The sequence below is a fragment of the Apaloderma vittatum genome, unplaced genomic scaffold (genome assembly GCF_000703405.1).
Source record: "Apaloderma vittatum isolate BGI_N311 unplaced genomic scaffold, ASM70340v1 scaffold24719, whole genome shotgun sequence".
Classification (NCBI taxonomy): Eukaryota; Metazoa; Chordata; class Aves; order Trogoniformes; family Trogonidae; genus Apaloderma; species Apaloderma vittatum.
Genome location: NW_009737370.1, coordinates 3529 through 14713, shown reverse-complemented (window position 1 = coordinate 14713; position 11185 = coordinate 3529). Strand labels below are relative to the sequence as shown.

The 11185-nt window shown below is 55.5% G+C and overlaps 1 protein-coding gene across 1 annotated transcript; it reads right to left on the bottom strand.

Moving 5' to 3' along the window:
- Positions 1-319: 319 nt before the first annotated feature.
- On the bottom strand, positions 320-5538 carry LOC104279871 (synaptogyrin-3-like; the record flags this gene model as incomplete). The annotated part of the gene is made up of 2 exons (XM_009877308.1): positions 320-462; positions 5298-5538. Coding segments are annotated over 2 exons (384 nt in total), but the record flags the coding sequence as incomplete, so codon positions are not given.
- Positions 5539-11185: the final 5647 nt, after the last annotated feature.

Genomic DNA, 11185 nt, shown 5'->3' with positions numbered 1-11185 from the left:
TGAGCTGCTCCCGGGGGGTTAAGGAGGCCCCAAAATGAGGGCAGCTCATGGCTGGTGACACGTTTTTGATGAGAACAAAACTTCCCAGCCACAGGAGAAGGGGAAGTCTGGAATTCCCCAGCGAGAGGAGACTGAGTTGATGCTTCCCGGGTAAGGAACCACAAGTTTCGTGTTTATTCGGAGGGATCGCGGGTTTCCTCAGGACAGCCCCTCACTGCTCACTTCTCCAAACCGTGCCACGGATTCCTCCTCCTCAGCTCAGGGCTGAGCCCGGAGCAGGTTTCGTTTCTCCCCACTTTGGCTCTGAAGTTGAACTCACCCAGACAATGATAGAGAAGAAAGAGAAGGCGATCGCTGCCCGGGCGGCGTCTGCTCCTTGCAAAACTCCTTTGCTCATCGTTGTCCGCTGCCACTGGTTTGCTAGGAAGCAGAAGGCTACAAACCACAGGAAGGACAAGAAACCTGAAAGAGCACAGAGCTGGTCAGGGCTGACGCTGCCCACAGGCCCCTCCGCCGCCGGGATCCCCATTTCCTGACGCACAAACACGCCGCCCTTGAGATTTTCAAATAGCAACAGTGATCTCGGATGCCTCGGCCTGCAGCGTGGCCCAAAAAAGAGCTATTTTAAAGCAGGTTGATTTGCAATTGCCAGAAAAACGGAGACAGAAAGAATCGTGCCCGGGGCAGGGACGCTGCGGGGCTGCCTGTGGGGCCGCGGGGGACGCGGGTGTCCTGTAAGAGAGCTCTGCTCAGCTCTCCTGCTCTTAGTCTCTGGTGTTTACTCCTTCTAGGAAGCGAAGCTGGTTGAGCAAGACAGGGCTGCAGCTCCCCTGATTCAATCACCACCAGCCAGCGGTGCTGCCTCATGCCGAGGAGCTGAGAGAGCCAAGCCACGAGCTCAGAGCAGCGACGTTACCCAGTGCTGGGAGAAGGAGCTGCACAACCCGGAGCCCTCCATGACGGTGTTTTAAGGGTCTCCAGCTTTCCTGAGCGTCCCCAGCACAAAGGTCTCGCCGCCGCTCACTGTGGGAGGTGTCAGTGTGGGAATGCTGGGTGCTGGCAGGCGGGGTGCTGAGCTACCCAGCGCCTTCCCAAGGATTGTGAGCACGGCGGTGGGAGCGGCCACACCAGTGAGCCCATGGGGCAGCCGGGTGCCGAGCACGGGCTGGTTTTTTAAGAAGCTTCCTTTCTTCCCCTCTCTCTTGCCAGCCATTCCCAAAGACAACATAAAACGCACGTGTGCGTCCGCACCCAGCGCAAGAGGTCCAGGCCCATCGCACGCCTCGCCTTTAACTCAGAATTTGATCCTAACTGCAGTTGAAGAAGACGCACTCCTCACGCCCTTCCCCTGCGTGGTGGGGCCAGGGGCTTCCTGACTGGTGTTTTTTTTGTCAGCCCGGCCGTGCCTGAGCCCTCCAGCTGTCCTCACAGCAACACAACCTCCAGCCAGGATCAGCCAGGGCTTCCTTTTCTGAATCACAGACTAACACAACGGTCCCCTTTTGGCTGAGTACAGCCAACGGTGGCCACCGAAACTGCCACAAGTCCTGTGTGACCTACTCTGGGTGATCCTGCTTTGGTGGGGAGAGTTGGACTAGATGATCCCTTCCAACCCCGAACATCCTGTGACTCTGCGAGTCTCTGCACATGTACTTTCAATTCCCCTTAGGATGACCTATTTGTCATCAGTGTTAATTGAGACCACTGGGCCTTACCCTCAGAGGTCATCCGCAGGGACACGGGCACCTTCTAGTCCCTCAGCTCCGTTCCCCTCAGCTGGTTAGGGGAAGCAGATCCAACCCCTAAACATGGAGAGGAGAAGGTGCGTGGCCGAGAGACGGCCTGAACCACATCTCCAGAAGCTGAACCACATCTCCAGAAGCTGCGGCACTGCACCGCTCCCACCTCTGGGTCCTTGGGCAGCAAACGCCAAGGCAGCGGGGAGCACCGCCCTCCCGTGCTTGAGGAGCAACCCTAAATCCGGAGTTCCTCGCTCAAAGAACACACTTTCCTAGAAATACCAGTGTTTGGAGGTCAGAAGACCAGAGATGAAAGCCACAAGCAGCATCCAACAGGCTGGTTTGGAGCTGTGCTGTGGGGAGCAGAGGGTGGCTCAGGGACAAGCTCTGGGGGCTCGTGCCAAGGAACACAGGGGTCTCCGGCAGGGCTAGATTGTGCCACGGGTTTGTAAAGGGTGAACTTGTTCAGGAGGACTGTTTCTTTGTTTAACACTCGAGCTGCTGCTGTTAATCCTCCCTCGTGAGCTCCCGGGCAGGATGCTCCCCCAGAGCACTGGTCGCAGCAGAGGGTGGCTCAGGGACAAGCTCTGGGGGCTCGTGCCAAGGAACACAGGGGTCTCCGGCAGGGCTAGATTGTGCCACGGGTTTGTAAAGGGTGAACTTGTTCAGGAGGACTGTTTCTTTGTTTAACACTCGAGCTGCTGCTGTTAATCCTCCCTCGTGAGCTCCCGGGCAGGATGCTCCCCCAGAGCACTGGTCGCGGCCGTGACACGGGGGCTGCCCATCGACCGGTGCCACAAAGCCCCGTCTGCTGCTGGTGTCTTCCAAAGGCTTTTCAAGAGTTAAAATGACATCATGCACAGCTCCGACCGTGCACCGCAGCCACTCTGCAACGCTGAGATAGGTGAGACACTGACCTTCCCAGCGAAAAGCGTTCGCTCCTCCAGCCAGAACTGTCTCGCTGGCATCGCTCCTGCTCCCACCCACGTGGACCTCCCGGAGGTTTCTCGACACAGAGACAAGCCTTTCCCCTCCACACCCAGCTCTGCCCGGATCCCTGAGAAGAAGCAGGATTCCCTCCAGTGTTCTGGGGAAGGGGGAAGGCAGGTATCACTGCCAGCGGAGGAGATGGGGTCAGGCATGGTGAGCACCTCCAGAACCCCCAGGCAGGCGTTGGCCAAAGCCCAGAGGACTGCCACGCGCCTGCGTGTGAGATCAGACCTCCCAGGGAGCTCTGTGGGAGCTCTGTTTGTTTCTGCACCAGTCCTTATTTTCATTTGTCATCACGTTCACCTTCTGCTCTGGCGCATTTACAGCATCAGGTGTGAGCGGCTGTTTCAGAGATGTCTGCTTTAAAACCTGGCGCAGAGGGCTGAGCTGCCAGCGGCGTGGTCGAGGCTCCATGTGCCAGTCCCAGCTCCAGCTGGAGACAAGCACGGGAGCAGCTCCGCACCCGCCGGGGAAACGGGAAACACCAGGAAGCACCGCGAGAGCCCGTGGATAATTAAGGTTTTAGGATCTGCAGACAAGCGAGTGCAAACACTAGGGAAGATGTGTTCCAGCCATAACGACAGCCCGGTCCCGAGCAAGCGCACGTCCATGAGGGAGCAGCTGCGAGAGCAGATGGAAGAGAAAGTTGCAAACGGCATTTGTGCAGCGCGGAGGCCACGCCTGCACCCCTGCCTGCAGCCGAGCTGTCCTCCCAGCCCTCATGGGCTGCTGATCCCATGCACGAGCCCTTTCCCTTCGAGCAAAACGAAGTTGTGGGTTAACACTTTCATTAACTCCCCCGGAGACTGCACCTGCCCATTGACATCTGCTCCTCACATGGTTATTTCATCTTTTATATCATGGAATCCTGCAGAGATCACATATGGAGAGAAAGGATGAAACGGTTGCGAGGGAGCAAGAGGAAACCAAGAGCCTCAGCCTCGGTGGCGATTAAAAAAGGGGACAGTGTAAGAGAAGCCCACAGATGAAGTCTCCAGGGGTTCTGAACATGGAGGGAGTTAAACAAGGTAGATTACGTGGGTCAGCTCTGCCTCCCGGCAGGATGCGTGCAGGGGCACGGTGGGCTGCGATCTCTGCAGCTGTGGGGACTTCATGGCCCTACAAAACCCCGCACTCCATCCCCGCGGTGGGATCTGCCCGTGTTGATGCTTATTCCGGGAGCAAGCGGCCGCCCGGCACCTCCATGGGAGTGGGTGGGCAGGCTGTGGCGGCAGGGCTCCAAGGGAAGTTTGGGGCAGCCACAAATTTAGAAAGTGAAGGCGCAGCAATAGGAACAAGATAAAACGTGCTGAGGAATTCCTCCCGCCAGAGCCCAGGGACCCGCAGCCTCCCCTGGGAGGCAGCATGTGCAGCACTGCCCTGAGTTTGGGCTTTGGAGGAGACGGAAAAAACAGAACGAGGGGGCGACGTGTTCATTTGCAACCAGGGACTTGGTTACAAGAGCCTCGGCCAATGCTCCCATTGATAGGAGCACTGAGCCGGACGGCAGCACAGCGGCAGCGGAACCGTTCGTTAAGTGGGGAGAGCGGGGACTGGTGAACGCCCACACGAGGTGTGACAAGAGCAAAAGGGAAACGAGGGAGCGACTGAGCGTGGAACCGCTTCACACACACCTGGCAGGGGAGAGAACGGTCGTTAGGAGGTGGGAGGCGGGGAGGATCGCAACACACTTCGTCGGCCAGAAGACAGATGTGATGTTCCCCTTCCATTTGAGTGGAAGGGTTGGAGGCACCGAGCCCCACGGAAGGGGCTGTAAATATTATTTAACGAGGACTGGACATCAGCGCTACGGCACCGTGGAAATGAAGCTTTCCAGCAAGGAGAGAACATCCTTAACACAGGCAAGCCCGGGGAGGTGATGATGGATGTTTTCATTTGGGACCTGAGAGTCACCAGCGACGCTCGTGCTGGATAAATCACCTTCAGACTCTGCTAACACAAGAGCCTGGAAATGGAGAATATGGGCTGCGAACTCAGCCATGCAGAGGATGGGCTCTTCCAGCTCGAGGCATCCCGCCTGCTCACGGTTGCGCGGGTGAGCCCCACGTAAAGGGGCTCAGGATGATTTAGAAGATCCACAGGAGCCCCAGGCCCACGTGCACGCCGCAGGCCCGGAGGCAGCGGGGGGTTACAGCGCGGTGTAGAAGTGTGTTTCTGCTTCATTCCAAACCACACAAACACAAAACGAAAACAGACCCAGATGTAACCGATGAAACGACATTTGCTTGAGCCAGAAACAGGAGGTGTGGGAGGGTAAAACACCCCGTCTGGTCTCTGAGATGCAACCACTAAGACTCACTTCCCCTGGTGGCCTCGCCGAAACCAGCTCAGCAAAAAACCTCCGCTTGCAGAAGTGACCTAGAGTGGGACCTCCCATTGTCCCGAAGCCACCACACACCTTGCTGCTGCCTCTGAGCTCATGGTTGGATGCGACAACGCATCTGCCACCCCTGTTTTCCCCGACCGAGAGAGAGAAAAGAGGAGGACCTGAGCGTGGAGCCGCAGGGCACAGCAACAACCCTGTGCTGCCAAAAGCCAGAGACGTACCTGAAAAGCCGAGGTCGAGCAGGACAGCCCGCTTGCGGTCCTTCACGCTGCTAATCTGCTGGAAGTGGAGGTCCACAATAAAGAAGAAGATGCAGCCAAAGAAGGCAATGATGCCAACGGCGATGCCGTAGCTGCAGGCACTCTCATTCTTATTGAAAATGCAGTACAGCTCGGGGTCCCCGCTGTCCATGTTCACGTAGCACTCGTTCACGATGGAGCCAAACACCACGATGGAGAAGATCTGCAGAAGGAAGGAGAAAACACAAGTTGCTGCTGTTTGCGTTTAACTCTGTTTTCCAACAGCAACAAAATTGGATCCAACTCTGGTTTTGACTCCATGGCAACATGACATTTGTTAGACAGACCCTGACTCTCGCCTGGCTGGCGGCCCAAAGTAATGGGCTGGTGGACCTAGGTCTGTCTTCTCCATGAGCCTGCCTGCCTTTCAGTGCCTTGGTTTGCAGGGTATTTTATAATATGTTATTCTCCAGACAGGCCAGGGAGGGGAAAAAAATAGATGGGCTGGATCTCTGCAGTCTTTCCGCTCGTGCTGCTCCCTGCTGTGCTTGATAAAGCCCCTTGTGTCATCACGGAGTGGGGAGAAATTAAGTTATGGAGGGTAACTGAGCTACTGAGCAGGCTGAGCCAGGGAAGGGCTCGATGCCTGGTGGCAGGGGGACAAGACAGGCCAGCACGGGGTGCTGGGGAGCACCTCGCCTGGGCACTCAGGGCAGGGCCTGCCCAGTGACCGACAGGGTGATTTTTCGCCTGGTTTAGCAGGCGTTGAAAGATCCGGCGCCCACATCTGTTATCCAGCAACCTGGTTTCAGCTCTGTGAGGGCCAAAAGGCCTGGAGGGGGTCACTGGTGGCTGTCCAGGTCCCATTGCCGGGACCCGAGGGTGTTTCAGGTCCCTGCAGGCAGGGAAGGAGCCAGCTGGGCCGCCTGAACTAATACCATGGGCAATGCTGCGTGCTAAAGCAATTCCCTCATCCTCCCGACACCGAAGGCAGCAAGCGGGACCAGCTGCTTTACAATTCCCTCCGGAACCTGCTCCGTTCGAGTCTGGAAAGCGCTGGGAGGGAAGCAAGGCGTGCGGCCACCCCTCCATCAAGCTGTGACCTTCTGATGTGGTCCCTCACATCCTCGCCTCCCGGCCCCCAGCGGCTCACAGGACACAGCCGGAGATCACGAACGCAGGCAGAGAGACAAGAGACGAGTTGCTGGGTTCTCAGGGTGCAGGGCAGGTCCTGCCCGGGATGCCTCGCTCCGTCTGCTGCGGTGACAGCACGACACAAAGCACGTGAGACCGAGAGAGGCGACAGACAGAGGCAGCAGCCGAAGAGCCAAGTGATAAACTGCAGCCAGTGGCCTTTGCAAAGTCACCCGCGTCTCACGGCCACCTCCTACAGCCCTGCGCTCCCTGAAACGCAGCGTGAGCAGAGCTGGGTGAAACGGAGCAGAAGCCACAACGAGCCTTTCAGAGAGCTCTAAGCACTCTTTAATACAACATCACGATCAATGTTTTCTCCCAAGCACCAGCCAAATGTCTTGTTCCTGCCTGCCCAGAAGGATTTCATTTGGATTTCTCTCCTCCAAACGCCTTCCAGTGCCGGGGTGAAGCTGGGTCAGAGCTTCTTGTGTCTAAAGCTGCCTACAGAATGCTGAGGCACTGGCACAGGTTGCCCGGAGAAGCTGTGGGTGCCTCATCCCTGGAAGTGTCCAAGGCCAGGCTGGACGGGGCTTGGAGCAACCTGGGCTGGTGGGAGGGGTCCCTGCCCATGGCAGGGGGTTGGAACTGGATGATCTTTAAGGTCCATTCCAACTCAAACCATTCTATGATCCCATTGTTCTACAAAACAAAGTGTCCCGTTAGACAACACATCTCAGGCCATCTCCACTAAGTCTCCTCCAAACTGGAGACCAGACAGATCTGCAAGGGACTGAACTACTAAAATGTGAAGGGATCGGCGAGGGACATTTTTTGCCCTCTGAAATAAATGATGAGAAGAATTAGACCTGTAGGTGCAAGCAGCCACCCCACCACCCCACTTTGCCACCACCTCCTCACATCAATACGTGCAGGCATGTGATGGATGAGCAGGTTACACCGTGCTTCCTCTTGCCCCCAGGAACCTGCCAGCAGGGTTCATCTTTAAACCCCTTTAGTCAGGAGCTCCTATTGCTTCCAGCACTTAAAATTCAGGCTAGCAGAGGTGAGCACGCGTCCCTGCCTGTGCGATGGGCAGTAGCGCTGGGTTTCAGGCCTGGAAGTGCTCCTCAGCCCCAGGAACATGTTCTTTCTCCTAGAAATGTGGGTTTCCAAATGTACATCTGCAAAATTCCCACGCGACCTTCGATTTTTCCCAGAGCGCTAACAGGGGTGTAAAGCCCAGAAGTCCCACAGAGCTCTCCATGGCTGGCACAAGGAGACAACTAGGCTCCCTCCTCTGCGAATTTAACCACGACCTGGGGTCTTCTCCCCATCTATCCCCGGATCACCTCAGCTCCGAGTCCCCCTGCTTGCATTTCCACCCTCTTCCTCGCTGGGGCTGCTCTTAGGAGCGCTCGGCCGTCCCACCGTGACGGGCGCATCGCCGTGGCGCAGAGAACAAGAGGGTTGCATTGTAAGAAAGAAACAACAACAAACAGCAACAATCATTTTACCAGCGCTTTGGCAGCAGCTGTAATATCAGCAGTTGTAAAAAAATCCCTTCATAAATAATGCAAAATTGTTATTTACCATCAGAAATAGCAGCAGCATTTATAAAACAGGCCCTGGAAGAAATAATGTGATTCTGGAAAACATGAATAATTGAGAACCTCTGATTCCACGGGATTACGGCAGGCCAGCAAACTCAGCGGCTCTGGTAAGTGTTTTTCTTAGTCCTCCCAGGATTAACAACCTGGATGACTTCTCTGGGCTTTTGGGTGCCAAATTCACCCCACGGGACCCCCTCGGCTGGGCATGGGACACGCGGTTTCTTCTCGGGAGGCCAAAATAGTAACAAATTGCAAGTACACGCGCTTGGTAGATGCACTCAAAACATCGAAGCTGGCTGAAATACTCCTGTCAAAACACGCTTTTCAGTCCAAACAAGTCTTTCCACGGGTTTTCTCCCTCTGTGATTGAAATCTTTTGTTTTTTCTTAAAAAAAAAACCAGCAGCTGGTGCTGGTAGAAGATTTTAATAAGAAAAGATTTGGCATTGCATTTCTAAATAGAGGTGAAAAAAATTTTTTTTGAGAAATTGCGGGTAGACAGGGGAATATAAAAACCCGCGCAATTTCTTTAAAGTTCATGCAAATGAAGTGCCATTTTCCAATGACCTCTACAAACTGCACGCGCTCAAACTCACAACCGGTTCATCAGAGACCTGAGAGCAAAAATACAAGGTCAGATTTTTCCAGCTTTTACGGATCTGAGCGAGGATGCCAGGATGCTGCTCTCCAGGGGCGCTCCTCCGACTCCCCGCCTCCGGTGCAAGACCCAGGAAGAAAACCAGATTACCTCCAGCCAGCCCAGTATGAAATTGCATCCCACCTGCTCAAAGCCTTCACTGACAGCTGCTTGCAGCCCAGGGTCTCCTGGATCTGCCGTGACACAGATCACGGAGCTTGTGTTTCACCAAAAGCAGCGAGAAGGCAGGGACCTCTTAAGGAAAGCCAGCTGCCCAGTCCCCCCAGTTTAACGCTTGCTTCCAGGCAAAACCTCATCAGCGTTTCTGTAACAAGGTCTTGGCAGCGAGCAGTGATGGGGTCTGGGTCTGCCGGGCAGGAAGGACTCTGGCAATCAGCTGGTGGGGTTCTGAGTATCACCCTGAAAACCTGGCACGGCGGCCCAGGGAGGCTGCTTACCCGAGGACGAAGACTCGCCCGCTTCCCTTCCTCGCGCCCGGCCTCTCCTCTTCCCCATCACCCCATTTTAAGCAAAACCTCTCGCCTCTTTTGCCCTCTCTGGCAACGGCTGGTGACGGCAACCGAGTACATGGTGCCCGGCGCTGAGGAGGGACGGTGCACAGCGGGCGGGCAGCCCTGCAGCTGCAGACCGAGGGAAATCTCATTTCTCCCACCTCCCAAAAAGAAAAAAGGAAAGGGGGAGCCTGAGTCCAGGCACTTGGACTCACAGCTGCCACCAGACCTGGGCAGGAACCCGGGGTGCTGGGGACGTGCCCCAGGATGGAGACACAGTTTTAGGTGTTCATAAAGCTGGGAGACCTGCGGCCGCCTTCTCTGCACCGCTGCGCCGGATCTTTACCATCTGGAAGAAGGTGGCTGGCCAGGCTGCCTGGCTTCGTTCTGTAATTATATTGTGCAGATCCACATTCCCTCCTGGGGTTTGAGCCGGCCAGACCTGGGGACAAGCGTATTGTTCGCCCACGTCGCTTTCTGTAGCCCAGGCACCTAAAATGAGCTTCAGGAGACCTCGTGGTCTGAGCACAGCCATCACAAGGAAAACAAAAAAAGCAAGTAACACAAAGCAGCACAAGCTGAAAGCTTCAGTGTGTGAGCTGTCAGCCATTTTAAGGTGAGATGTTTCCCCTGCTGATGCGCCGTACTTCGATTTGGGACCTATAAAAAACATCACCAGAAGGTGTGGGGTTGTAGGAGACTGCAAAAGCTCGCTTTGATTACACACGCGAGCGAGCACGAACGTCAACATCAAGGAAATTTAACGCGTGAAGAAAAATCATCCGCGGCTAATTCGCTCCGCAGCAGCTCACAACCGACGGCATCGGGCACGTGCAGAGAGCTGAGACCAATGTCTGGGCGATCTCTCGGATGCCACCCTGCCCGGCACCCTCCCCTCCTTGAACCACCCCCCAGTGGGAGGAGGATGGACTTCTGAAAGAGAAGGGAAAGCAAATAAAGGTCAAATCAGCTCGGGCCAAACCCTGCCTAGCACAGAGCGCTGCCGTAAGCCCCCGTCTCGAGTCGCGTACATCCCTCGCACAGACGCTCCGCCCGGGGATGAGCCAGACCCTCGGCGGGGAGCCAGCCTCAATCAGCATCCACCAAGCTCAAATCCCGGGGGGAATCGGGTCGCAGGTCCCTCTCCAGTTTATCTTTACAGTTGTCAGTCACGGGGAAGTTTCCAGCATGGATCTGCATAATTTGTCAGAGGGTGTGAAGACTAAAAAAAAATGACTGTAAGCAACCACCAGATCTCCCGCAAGGACTATGGATACGACCACGAAGGAAAGGCCTGATGCAGTTTCTGGCACGGAACGGGGTGGCATGCTGCTGGCCGTAATAGGTTTATGGACATGTCTACCGGGCTAATCGAGCTTGGGAAGGATGCATACTGACGGCCACATGACCGATTTTTAATGAATTATGTTTTTCTAATGTAGCAAGAGATGCTGGCTGAGACACAGCGCCCATTCAAAGCGCCTAATCTAGTAAAGCAATCTGAGCACATGGCAAACCAGCAGCGGCTTGAACCAGCGATGACAGGAAAATGGTAATTTAGCAGTATTTTAAGCTCAGATGCAGTGAAACTTCTGTATAATTCCATTACCAAAAACGTTAAATTTAAGTTCTACCTTTAATCTGCAGCCCACAGAGAGAGAGAATTAAGACAGAGCGCTGGTGGCCCTACTGAAAAGTGGCCGAGACCAGACAAAACCCAGAGCAGCTAAGATCACGCTAATGACTCTCAGCGTCGCTGCGGGCTCCTGAAGCGCCAGACCAGCCTCGCAGCTCTTCCCTAAAAGCCTCAAGTGCTCAAGGGTCAGTGAAAGCCCCCAAGGCTGTGGGAGCTTGCAGCACAGGGGCTCCCACCTCGTATTTCTCGTTGGTGCCTCCTGAGCAGTTCAGAGCCCGGTGCTGAGGACGTCAAGCAGCTTCATCCCCGGCTGCAGGACGCTTGGAGGCGGCAAGGTCTGCC